At 46.3% G+C, this 13,123-nt stretch overlaps 1 protein-coding gene across 4 annotated transcripts in view; it reads left to right on the top strand.

The window, feature by feature from the left end:
- Positions 1-8,890: 8,890 nt before the first annotated feature.
- Positions 8,891-13,123, top strand: part of MORC3 (MORC family CW-type zinc finger 3) — a 63,427-nt gene continuing 59,194 nt past the window's right edge. For 2 of the 4 annotated variants that reach the window (XM_084645979.1, XM_084645980.1), the window contains exon 1: positions 11,177-11,289. Coding sequence is in view for 1 of the 4 variants with exons in the window: in XM_084645978.1 (XP_084502104.1) it covers positions 8,957-8,995 (39 nt within the window). In the remaining 3 variants the exon portion in view is untranslated. Of the gene's footprint in view, positions 8,996-11,176; positions 11,290-13,123 lie in introns of those variants that run through there. The other 2 variants (XM_084645978.1, XM_084645981.1) reach the window with 2 other exon arrangements.

Below are 13,123 nucleotides of genomic sequence, written 5' to 3'. Positions count from 1 at the left end.
TACTGGCTTGGTGAAACCTTATAGAACACACCAGCAGTTTGGTGCATCTGCCCTGTTTTTGACAGTCTAACCTGACGTAGGCACTCACAGTCGTGAGCCACTCCATACAGTGTGACACCTTGATTCTTCTAAAACAACAAGGAGTCCTTGTGGCACCTTAGAGACTAGCAAATTTATCTGGGCATAATCTTTCGTGGGCTAAAACCCACTTCATCTGATGAATGGAATGGAAAATACAGTAGGGCAGTATAAATACACAGCATATGAAAAGATGGGAGTTGCCTTACCAAATGGGAGGTCAGTGCTAAGGAGCCAATTCAATTAAGGTTGAAGTGGGCTATTCTCAACAGTTGACAAGAAGGGGTGGAAATGATGATTTTCCTGTATTTTCCACTCCATGAACCTGATGAAGTGGGTTTTAGTCCACGAAAGCTTATGCCCAGATAAATTTGTTAGTCTGTAAGGTGCCACAAGGACTCCTCGTTGTTTTTGCTGATACAGCCTAACATGACTTCCACTCTGAAACCTTCCTTCTCCTGCTTTTCCTGCTACATTTTTAACTCTGAAGTCCTCACAATCCTTCATTTGCATCCAGTTCAAACTGGTTATAAAAAGCCCATTGTAAATGAGACAATTCTCAGTGTGCATGTGAATATATAGAATAAATATCTCGTCTGACAGAAAAACAGTTTTTCGTCAATGCTGGTGATTCATACCTTGATACTGACTTAAGAAAATATTTTCAGGTATATGCATAACTTCTTTGTACATACATTTCACAATGATTTTAATCATCAGTGTGACCCTGGCTTTCATCTGAGATCTCACATAACACTCTTTGATGAACCAGAATGTACATACCAGAATCAGGACATTGCTGTAACTCCTTTGCCATTTGGCATCAAAGGGTTTTTGGATACAGTGTATACAGAAGATGTGTGTGGGCATGTACAGGGCATGTGTGGGCTGTCCATAAATTACGTAACACATTTTTGATGCTTTTCAAGACCCAATCACCCACCCAATCTTTTACCACTTAGTAACACTGAAACAAACACGCAAAGTAAGGACCCACTCACTCTAACATGTTACGCAATAAAAGGGTTGCCAGATTTCTACTGCATTAATAGACCAAAGTCACTTGTTGAAAACTAGCCCAATCCATTTACTGAAACAAAGGTTTTTTTATTAACACATTGGTCTCTACACAAAATAACAGCTTTCGTTAGATACCAAGTATAGCTATGATTTAAAAACAAACAAACAAACAAACAAAAAAACCCTACAAGCCCCAGCAGGAGTTCATCCACATTAGCAACAAAGCTATGAGAGGACAATCAAATGCAGAATCATAACCCCAATATTCGCAAAAAGAAAAGGAGTACTTGTGGCACCTTAGAGACTAACCAATTTATTTGAGCATGAGCTTTCGTGAGCTACAGCTCACTTCATCGGATGCATACCGTGGAAACTGCAGCAGACTTTATATATACACAGAGAATATGAAACAATACCTCCTCCCACCCCACTGTCCTGCTGGTAATAGCTTATTTAAAGTGATCATCAGGTGGGCCATTTCCAGCACAAATCCAGGTTTTCTCACATCCCCCCCACCCCCATACACACACAAACTCACTCTCCCGCTGGTAATAGCTCATCCAAACTGACCACTCTCCAAGTTTAAATCCAAGTTAAACCAGAACATCTGGGGGGGGGGTAGGAAAAAACAAGAGGAAACAGGCTACCTTGCATAATGACTTAGCCACTCCCAGTCTCTATTTAAGCCTAAATTAATAGTATCCAATTTGCAAATGAATTCCAATTCAGCAGTTTCTTGCTGGAGTCTGGATTTGAAGTTTTTTTGAGTCAAATCCAGACTCCAGCGAGAAACTGCTGAATTGGAATTCATTTGCAAATTGGATACTATTAATTTAGGCTTAAATAGAGACTGGGAGTGGCTAAGTCATTATGCAAGGTAGCCTGTTTCCTCTTGTTTTTTCCTACCCCCCCCCAGATGTTCTGGTTTAACTTGGATTTAAACTTGGAGAGTGGTCAGTTTGGATGAGCTATTACCAGCGGGAGAGTGAGTTTGTGTGTGTATGGGGGTGGGGGGGATGTGAGAAAACCTGGATTTGTGCAGGAAATAGCCCAACTTGATTATCATGCACATTGTGTAAAGAGTTGTCACTTTGGATGGGCTATCACCAGCAGGAGAGTGAATTTGTGTGGGGGGGTGGAGGGTGAGAAAACCTGGATTTGTGCTGGAAATGGCCCACCTGATGATCACTTTAGATAAGCTATTACCAGCAGGACAGTGGGGTGGGAGGAGGTATTGTTTCATATTCTCTGTGTATATATAAAGTCTGCTGCAGTTTCCACGATATGCATCTGATGAAGTGAGCTGTAGCTCACAAAAGCTCATGCTCAAATAAATTGGTTAGTCTCTAAGGTGCCACAAGTACTCCTTTTCTTTTTGCGAATACAGACTAACACGGCTGTTACTCTGAACCCCAATATTGGAACTTGTGTCCCAACTGAGGGCTGGCAGATGTCTCAAACAAAAAAAGGCTGTAGTCAGTCATTGGCTGCACGTGTGTTCTCTCTGCATGCTGCACTGGCTCTGGCCAGGTACCTGATACAGCAGGCTCCAATCAAACTGCCCAAAAGACCACAAACTTGGTTTCTGTAGTGAAGGCACTCGGCCAGGTTTATTGTCAACAAAGCACGGTAATAGCACCTGGCAGACTCTACGAGGGTACTAAGACATGTATGCCTGTTACAATGGACTCAGCTCAGTGAATGGTGGGATTTTCCATTCGCCCCTTGACTGGACAAAGACATCCTCTCTGTGAGCCTTCTTTTATACACTGATACAAACAAGTTACGTATTGCCCCTCTGCCATGGTTAGTTACCACCCTTTACCTTGTATAGAATCATAGAATATCAGGGTTGGAAGGGACCTCAGGAGGTCATCTAGTCCAACCTCCTGCTCAAAGCAGGACCAATCCCCAATTAAATCATCCTGCCAGGGCTTTGTCAAGCCTGATCTTAAAAACTTCTAAGGAAGGAGATTCCACCACCTCCCTAGGCAACGCATTCCAGTGTTTCACCACCCTCCTAGTGAAAAAGTTTTTCCTAATATCCAACCTAAACCTCCCCCACTGCAACTTGAGACCATTACTCCTTGTCCTGTCCTCTTCTACCACTGAGAATAGTCTAGAACCATCCTCTCTGGAACCACCTCTCAGGTAGTTGAAAGCAGCTATCAAATCCCCCCTCATTCTTCTCTTCTGCAGACTAAACAATCCCAGTTCCCTCAGCCTCTCCTCATAAGTCATGTGTTCCAGACCCCTAATCATTTTTGTTGCCCTCCACTGGACTCTCTCCAATTTATCCACATCCTTCTTGTAGTGTGGGGCCCAAAACTGGACACAGTACTCCAGATGAGGCCTCACCAATGTCGAATAGAGGGGGACGATCACGTCCCTCGATCTGCTCACTATGCCCCTACTTAAACATCCCAAAATGCCATTGGCCTTCTTGGCAACAAGGGCACACTGCTGACTCATATCCAGCTTCTCATCCACTGTCACCCCTAGGTTCTTTTCTGCAGAACTGCTGCCTAGCCATTCGGTCCCTAGTCTGTAGCTGTGCATTGGGTTCTTCCGTCCTAAGTGCAGGACCCTGCACTTATCCTTATTGAACCTCATCAGATTTCTTTTGGCCCAATCCTCCAATTTGTCTAGGTCCCTCTGTATCCTATCCCTGCCCTCCAGCGTATCTACCACTCCTCCCAGTTTAGTATCACCCGCAAATTTGCTGAGAGTGCAATCCACACCATCCTCCAGATCATTTATGAAGATATTGAACAAAACCGGCCCCAGGACCGACCCCTGGGGCACTCCACTTGACACCGGCTGCCAACTAGACATGGAGCCATTGATCACTACCCGTTGAGCCCGACAATCTAGCCAACTTTCTACCCACCTTATAGTGCATTCATCCAGCCCGTACTTCTTTAACTTGCTGACAAGAATGCTTTGGGAGACCGTGTCAAAAGCTTTTCTAAAGTCAAGAAACAATACATCCACTGCTTTCCCTTCATCCACAGAACCAGTAATCTCATCATAGAAGGCGATTAGATTAGGCAGGCATGACCTTCCCTTGGTGAATCCATGCTGACTGTTCCTGATCACTTTCCTCTCATGTAAGTGCTTCAGGATTGATTCTTTGAGGACCTGCTCCATGATTTTTCTGGGGACTGAAGTGAGGCTGACTGGCCTGTAGTTCCCAGGATCCTCCTTCTTCCCTTTTTTAAAGATTGGCACTACATTAGCCTTTTTCCAGTCATCCGGGACTTCCCCCGTTCGCCACGAGTTTTCAAAGATAATGGCCAATGGCTCTGCAATCACAGCCGCCAGTTCCTTTAGCGCTCTCGGATGCAACTCGTCCGGCCCCATGGACTTGTGCACGTCCAGCTTTTCTAATTAGTCCCTAACCACCTCTTTCTCCACAGAGGGCTGGCCATCTATTCCCCATGTTGTGATGCCCAGCGCAGCAGTCTGGGAGCTGACCTTGTTAGTGAAGACAGAGGCAAAAAAAGCATTGAGTACATTAGCTTTTTCCACATCCTCTGTCACTAGGTTGCCTCCCTCGTTCATTAAGGGGCCCACACTTTCCTTGGCTTTCTTCTTGTTGCCAACATACCTGAAGAAACCCTCCCTGTTACTCTTGACATCTCTCGCTAGCTGCAGCTCCAGGTGCGATTTGGCCCTCCTGATTTCATTCCTACATGCCCGAGCAATATTTTTATACTCTTCCCTGGTCATATGTCCAACCTTCCACTTCTTGTAAGCTTCTTTTTTGTGTTTAAGATCCGCTAGGATTTCACCGTTAAGCCAAGCTGGTCGCCTGCCATATTTACTATTCTTTCGACTCATTGGGATGGTTTGTCCCTGTAACCTCAACAGGGATTCCTTGAAATACAGCCAGCTCTCCTGGACTCCTTCATGTTAGTCCCCCAGGGGATCCTACCCATCCGTTCCCTGAGGGAGTCAAAGTCTGCTTTCCTGAAGTCCAGGGTCCGTATCCTGCTGCTTACCTTTCTTCCCTGTGTCAGGATCCTGAACTCAACCAACTCATGGTCACTGCCTCCCAGATTCCCATCCACTTTTGCTTCCCCCACTAATTCTTCCCAGTTTGTAAGCAGCAGGTCAAGAAAAGCTCCCCCCCAGTTGGTATAAGTTGGTTCGATCAAAACATCTCTATTCATCAAGGTGTCATCCTAACCTTATCTTTAAGAGGGTGTCAGTTTGTCTTTGTATCATCTTCAGGGAGTGTGTTTAAATCATAACCTTGTATCGGGGTGTTCTGGTACTACGCTTCTGGAATGTATTTACACAAATACTTAACGCGTAGGAGTACTTGTGTTTTTGCAGTGCCAACTCCCCAGTTCTTGCCAATTTCATGTATTGGACAGTGAACCTGCAAGCAAGCAGCATCTGCTTTGTAACACAGCAGGGCCTGACTTGGTCTGACTCTTGTTAACTCTGCTTTATCTCAACAGGCTCCTTATACCAAGCCTCATGACTCAGGCTCTCTCTTTCTACTACAATAATGAATGAAGTTTTTAGGTACTGAACGTAAAACAACTTTAAGCTCACTTCCCAGATACTGTATGCAGCTGTGTCTCTACTTCCTTCCCTCTTGGCTCTGAATGTCTCAGCAGCACAGTGACAAGTGTTATTTAACCCCACACTGCAAAGGCTTTCTTATAAAAATCATGATCCTTTCCCCTCCCTTTCCTCCAACCTCTCAAATACTGCATGTATACAGAGGTCACAACATATTTAATATTCAGCTAAAACCTCTCCTCTACCAAAAAGAAGTAGAATGAAGGTTTGTAGCTGTTAGAGATGGAAAGAAGGAGCAGGAGGACCCAGAGGCAGATTGAGTAAACGGACTTCTCTGTTGAGGTACTTGTTTCCCTCGACCCAATTGTTGAGTAAGCCCCAAATTAATTACATCACACTCTTTTATTTAAGTTAATATGTAAATACCTACATTTACTACAACACCCCCAAACCCCTTATTTAATCATATGAACATCCATATAATTAATAATAGCTATATACTGAATAAAATGATACCTGCCCCTGTTTACAGCATTAAGCATATTATACAGACATTTTTACCTTGAAGATACATTTCTTTGCAGTAATTGTAGCCACAAGTTCCCTTAATCAGCAGTTCACAGGGGAGGGAGGAAGGGGACATGACCCTGAGCTTGTTTATGTAGCTGGGAGAGGAAGGAAGGGGGGAGATAACACTTTTTCACACAAAGGGTATCCTTCAGACAACCATATTCCTTATGCAGCTGCAATGCTTATCTATCCTTAACAAGCAGAAGGGAAGGGAAAAGGATGGCAACTTTATCTATCAAGCGAAGAAATAGCACTTGCCTGTGCCTTACTCCCTATTACCATGATAATGGTTACCCAGGTCTTTACTTAACCCTTACATACCCCAACAGTAGCAACCCCATACTCAGTCAAAAATTTGTATGATAGCTAACCTGTTGGTCTCTCTCTGCTGTACCCCTATAATTCCCTAAAGTGGACATGTTTCTATTACCCACACTGTGATCACTAACATAGTGGAGGAGAGCTAGAAAGAGCTGTTGCATTCATTTTGGGGAAGAGGACAACTCCATCCTTTGTGATAAATTTGTTAGGAAATTTTAAGATTCCCTCCCTCCGATGACAAATGTGTTTAACAGGTTCTCTATAGTTTCCCTCTTCCGAATCACAGTTTCATATGACAGCCATCAGGCAAAATATTCAGACAAGCTTGTCAATGGAAAGTGCATACCCACTAAACTAGGGATATGGTTCATAATTTTAAACTGTACACACAGTAGGAGATATGTTTTGCTGCTGCCCCAAGTATACGCTACAAAGCAGTACATCTACCTATCATAACAAAGGACTGGGAGTCAGCTCTCAGTTTCAATTCCTGACTTGCTCTTTTAGTTTCAATTCAGTGATTCATCATGTAACCCTGGCAAGTCTACTCAGAGACAGCATTATACTGTTGTTTATAAAACCTAAGATTTTTATAACTGAAAGAAGTTAACCAAAAAGTTTCTCTTTTTCCTTTTCAGTTTGTTTTGTGCATTAGACTGTACTTTATGTATAGGTAGTACCAGTGTATACAGTACCTGTACAATCAGTCTCTATCTTGCTGTAGAGACAGTATGGACATTAAACAAAACAGAAATACTCTTCTAAATTTGCTGTCAAAAACATGAATGATTTTATTTTAAAAGTCTAAGCTTACAGAATCACATTAATTTCTCACAGCTTCAATAACCCCCTCTGTAAAATGGGATTCACAGTTATATGAGTGATGACAAATGTGGTGTGTGTAAAGCACTCTGAAATATTGAGATAAAATGAGCTATAAGCGGAGCCCAAATGTCCTCTGCTCATAGCAAAGGCCACCAAAAGCAGAGAGGGGAGCAGAACAGTGAGGGGTCTGGTCACACGAACATGTACCCGCAGAACCCAGCCCCCACCACTGTTCCCTCTAAGCTGTGCGCATCTGCACGCGCACACAGATCCTAAACCCCATGCACATGGCAAAACACTGCATGCACAAAAATTTGCACAGAAGAAATTTTTTGCTTACACAGCCTGCCAAAAATTAGAGGGAACATTGGTCCCCACCCGCTCTCCTCAGCACTCACCCGTCAGGGGCCCAGAGCCAGGCAGTTTGAAGCCCCCCATCAGGGAGAGGCCATGACACAGGCCCTGCACATCCAGCTCATGTCCCACCAGACAGAGCTGGTAAGTGCCGCCTGCACTCACCATGGCTGTAGCTCTAGGCTCACCCTCTGCCTGGAAATCTCGCCTTAGCCAGGAAAGGCCAGTGAGGTACTGTAAGGAGAGCCCCTGACACAGTGTATATATATATATTTCATCTAATTAAATTTAATTAGCCCCAAATGTAGCAGACTATAAGCAAACTTGGCCAAAATACTGCAACCCCTGACTGCTCAAAAAATACAACTGGCATGCATGAATAGCCCAATTCCACAGGAAAACCTTGAATGTGGCAACATTCAAATAATGCATCTGAGTCTGTATACAGTGTATGTGTGTGCAGGGAATGTGTGGATGGATGCGTACAGGGTATGTGTATGTGCAGGGGATGTGGAGGTGGATGTGCACGAGGGTGTGCGTGCAGGGGATGTGGGGTGGGTGTGTGTCTACAGGGGACGTGGGGGTGCACAGGGTGTGCGTGTGCAGAGGATATGGGGGTGGCTGCATACAGGGTGTGGGGGGGGAGCGGGTGTCTGTGTGTACAGCGTGCGGGCAGGCAGGGCATGTGGGGTAGATGTGTGCAGGGGGAGTGTGTGTGTGTGTGTGTGTGTGTGTGTGCAAAGGGGGTGTAAGGATGATTGTACGCAAGGTGTGTGTATGGAGGAGCAGAGCCCGCACGGGGAGGATATACCCAAGAGGATGCGGACGAGAGGTGCATGCGCAGGGGGGAACGGTTAGTGGGTGCGTACGCACGGGGCGGGCGGCGGGGCCTCTCCCTTTTCATGCAGCCGGGCGGGGGGGGAGGGGTCCGCGAGCCGCTGTCACGTGGGGCGGGGCGGCCAGTCAGAGCGCGGCTCCTCTCCAGCCTTTCCGCCCTAACTGCTGCGCACGAGCCCGCGAGCTGGGAGCACAAACCGCCGCCGCCTCGGCACCTCGCCCCGCCCCCGCAGGCGAGTGCAGCGCACGCACAAGGGGGCGGGGCTGACGCTCGCGGCTCTTCCTCAGCGTCCGGCACCGCCCCCAACTCGGGGCCGGAAGTGGTCAGCCCCGCCCCGGAAGTGCTTGGGGCGGAGACGGGCGGGGGTTGGGACGTAAGGCTCCGCGGCTGCGTTGGTTTTGCACCGGAGTTAAGATGGCGGTGCAGACGCAGAGCGGGATTCGCCTCAGCGCGGTGAGCGGGCGGCCGGGCGCCCCCCCCCCCCCCGGGGTGGGGGTGTGTGAGTTGGTTTCTCCCGCTATCCCCCCCCCGTCTCGAGTCCGTTCCCTGGGGACCGGGTGGGGGCGGCGAAAGGGTCCCCCCAGCAGGCGGCAGCTCCCTGCGCCCAGGCACGAAGGGGCGGGCTGAGGCCTGGCCCCGGGCAGGGAAACCTGCGCTTCCGAAAACCAAAACACCGTGAAGCTTGCAGGCGGCTCCCGAGAGACGGGCCGGGGGCTGGGCGCGCGCCGCCATGGGGGAGCCCGGGCGGGCTGGGAGGAGCTTTTCCACCCTGCGCGGGGGGAGCCCGAGCGGGGCTCGGCGCTCTGTGCCGGTCTGGCCGCGGGGGTGGTCGCCGCATGGCTGTTGGGGGCGGTGCCATCGGGGCTGTTTGGAAACAGTCAGGTGGGCGAGGCAATGAAGGACGCCTCAACTCAAGCGTTTCCGGGAGGGGGACTTGAGAGACGATGCAAACGCCTTTCGGTTTGATGCTCTGGCCCTGCCTGTGGAGGTCGCGGGACAGGTTTGGGCAGGAAGCCCGAGTTTGGGAGGCGGAGGAGAACAAAAACACTGGCTAGATTTAAAAGGACATAATCATTCTTTGGGGTAGCAGTTGTCAGGGATCTCTTCAGGGGAAACCTGTTGGCACCCACAGGTACCTGCAGGGTTTTTAAACAGCTAGGCTTTCCTGTGCCCTTCTCACGTGAGGGAAGAGCTTAAATAATATGCAATATTGTTGTAGCTGTGTGGTTCCTATGGTATTGGAGAGACGAGGTGGGCAAGGTAATATCTTCTATTGGACCAGCTTCTGTTGAACAAGGAAAAAAGACAAAAATGCCATATCACCAGTGGTGAATGCTTTTCATGAAGCAATCACTCTGTATCTGATTTATCAGTCGTTATATCCTTAAAGGAAACCTGCACAGCACTTCCAAAAGATGAGTGAGAGCTTAAATTCATAATTTTGTTAGACACTAAAAATCATGATTATAATAAAGGCACTGGCTTCATGGCTTATTACCCACCAACCCCACTTTTTGTCAATGACTACAATGGTGTTAATGGACCACTTCACCTTGACTGGTCCCTTAGAATATGTGTTATCAATTTACGCTGAACTATTTTATATTTAGCTGTGACGCTCTGAGGGCTTGTCTGCATTTCAGGTACTGTACTGGGAGGCAGTTACCAAGTCGAGGTGAGAAGCCCTCCCATTGGCATAGCGTTGTGTACACAGGAAGTTTGGTCTGTACTGTGTTGCTGAGTGACATAGTTATAACCATATAAGTTCCTAGTGTAGCCTAGGGCTCACTACCTTTCCCAGACCTGAAAAAGAGCTCTGTGTAGCTTTAAAGATTGTCTCTCTCACCAACAGAACTCTGGCTTAGATAAAATAGACAGGCATGTAGATCTTCTGGTTTTTTTTAAAAAAAAACAGCTTTTCTCTTACACTATTCTTTGTGTTCCTACTGTTAAGACTAAAGAATACTTTGTTTTAAGAAACCTCTTTTTGGGTCACTGTAATCCATTGGTCACCGATTCCCAAAGGAAGGACAGGAGGCACAAAACTTAGTCAGATCTGTTGGGTAAGCACAGTTGATATGCAGGCTACTGGAGCCTAGAACCCATTCTGTGAGTGGGAGAATAGCAGGATTGTCCAAGGGAGAAGGCATAAGACTGGAGAAGTGGACTTAGAGAGATCTGTAAGGGGTCAAAGGCACAGCTAACCATGGTAGTGGCAACTAGCATTGTCCATGGCGGTGGCTATAACCAAGGGCTAAAACCAGTTGAACAAATCACTTCAAAGTTCTGGATGTTTAAAAATGACTCGTAATATTTAGGGTTGCCAATTCTCCTGGTTTTGCCTGGAGTCTCTTGGAATCAGGCCGTATCTCCCAGAGGCTACTGAAACGAAACCAGGAGATTTTAGGCTGGTAAAAGTCAAGGGGTGCAGCAGGGCTAAGGCAGACTCCCTACCTGCCCTTGCCCCGTAATGCTCTTGAAAGCGGCCAGCATATCCCTGCGGCCCATGGGGATGTGGGGGCTCCGTGTGCTGCCCAAACGCCGACTCCGCAGCTCCCATTGGCCGGCAACTGCGGCCAAAGGGAGCTACGGGGCGGTGCTTGTGAATGTGGGCAGAGCATGGAGCCTCCTACCCCTCACCCAGGTGCTGCAAGGATGTGCTGGCTGCTTCCGGGAGTGGGGTGGTGCCAGGGCATGCAGGGAGACTGCCTTAGCCCTGCTGTGGCGCTGCCTGGGAGCTGCCCGAGGTAAGTGCCTCCTGTCTGGAGCCCACACCCTCTCCTGCCTCCTAAGCCTGGAGCCCCCTCCTGCACCCCAACTCCTTGCCCCATCCTTGAGCCCCCCTCCAAACTCCCTCCCAGAGCTTGCACCCCACATCCCCTTCTGCACCCCTACCCCAGGCTCAGCCTGGAGCCCCTTCCACATTCCAAACTCCTCGGCCCTAGCCCAGAGCATGCATCCTCCCTGCTCCCCAGGTATCTTGTATCTGCCCCAGCCCGGTGAGGGTGGTGGGGAGAGCGAGCAACGGAGGGAAGATGGATGGAGTGAGTTGGGCAGGACAAGAGTGTTTGGGTTTTTGTGATTAGACAGTTGGCAACCCTGGTAGTATTCTTGTTTTCTAATATTTGGGTCCTTCCAAAAGAAAAGTGATTCTAAAACTTCATGCACAATTAAATGTCATTCAAGTGCAATGTACAAGATAATCAAAACAAACAAATATTATTTTCAGAAAGCAGTTCTATTAGTTGTTTTCAGAAGGAACTTAATAAAATCTATAGTGGCTCTGAATTTTTTTAGAATGGAAATTTTGCTAACGTTACTACTGTATCTATGAAGTAAAATTATAATTAGGAAGATGAAGATTCAGAAACCTATTTGTTTAGAAGTATGTAACTGAATAGATGAGGGAAGGTAAACATTTATAGTCTCAAATGTACATATTTAGTGCATTGAACTAGTTAAAATCTCCCACAATCTTTCGTACTCATGTTGAGCTTTATTGTGGAAATTCACTAGTATTTAAATTGTTGTAATCTCTGTTCTTTGTATATGCAGAATCTGTCAAAAGCAAGATGTATGTTCTGTTGAAGTTTGCTAAATATGCACTTTGTGCTAGGTACGTACCGTTAGTGCAGATGATTCCGCAGTTTATTTTCATCTGGAATGTTATGTACAAAGCTAGAAAAAGTTTGTAAGGTGTGGTAATAGAATTGAAAATTCCACAGATTCCATCTGTCATAAACAAGTGGAAAAAAAAGATGAGCAGAATTAAGCTTATAAAGTTGGAACAAACGGGAAAATGTAACTATTGTAAGTGTGTTCTCCAGATTGGTAGCATAGTGACCTTTCTGTATTATGCTGTCTTTACTTCTGATCAGTAAGTTGATTGATCCTGGTTATCTGGTGTCTTGACTCACTATCAAATGCTCATAGCTGACATGCACAGTATTCTGTGAAAAGAAAGAGTGCTTGTGGCACCTTTAGAGACTAACAAATTTATTTAAACATAAGCTTTCGTATGCTACAGCTCACTTCATCGGATGCATTCAGTGGAACATTCTGTGTATTCCAAACCTCATCTTAAAGATATCTTGTGTAACTACCCACCATTCAACAGGGAAAGATTTATAACACCTTCAGAAATGTCAAGAATTGACTACAAATGAAAGTTATAATAAATTTTACAAACCTTTTAACGCCTACAATCTCTCCCATGTATGATGATATAGAAACACTGGTGGCAGCTCCGTAGATAAGGCTACATTCTGAAATGATGTGTATGTATTTCTCTCTACATGTAGGTGAGCTTTCAGAGTGAAATTTTACTTCAGCATTAATATTTGTCTTTTGAGTATTCTGAGTAGTTTGATTTCTTTTCATAAACTTTAAATTGGGCTCTGGCTGAAACTTATCCATAGTAGCCTGACTTTGTGTGCGCACGCACGCTGGGGGTAGGGAAGAGAGAAGGAATCAACTGATCAAAAAAGAGCCACTATGGGTTAGTGCTTTTCCGTCAGATTTATCCTGTAACAAAGAAAGTTTTATGTGTAGCTGCTGACAGATTTATTTTCTGTCAGCAGC

This window comes from Lepidochelys olivacea (genome assembly GCF_965140295.1).
Source record: "Lepidochelys olivacea isolate rLepOli2 genome assembly, chromosome: 1".
NCBI lineage: Eukaryota > Metazoa > Chordata > Testudines > Cheloniidae > Lepidochelys > Lepidochelys olivacea.
The sequence above is the reverse complement of the archived record's forward strand: the minus strand, read 5'-3'. Positions and strand labels throughout refer to the sequence as shown.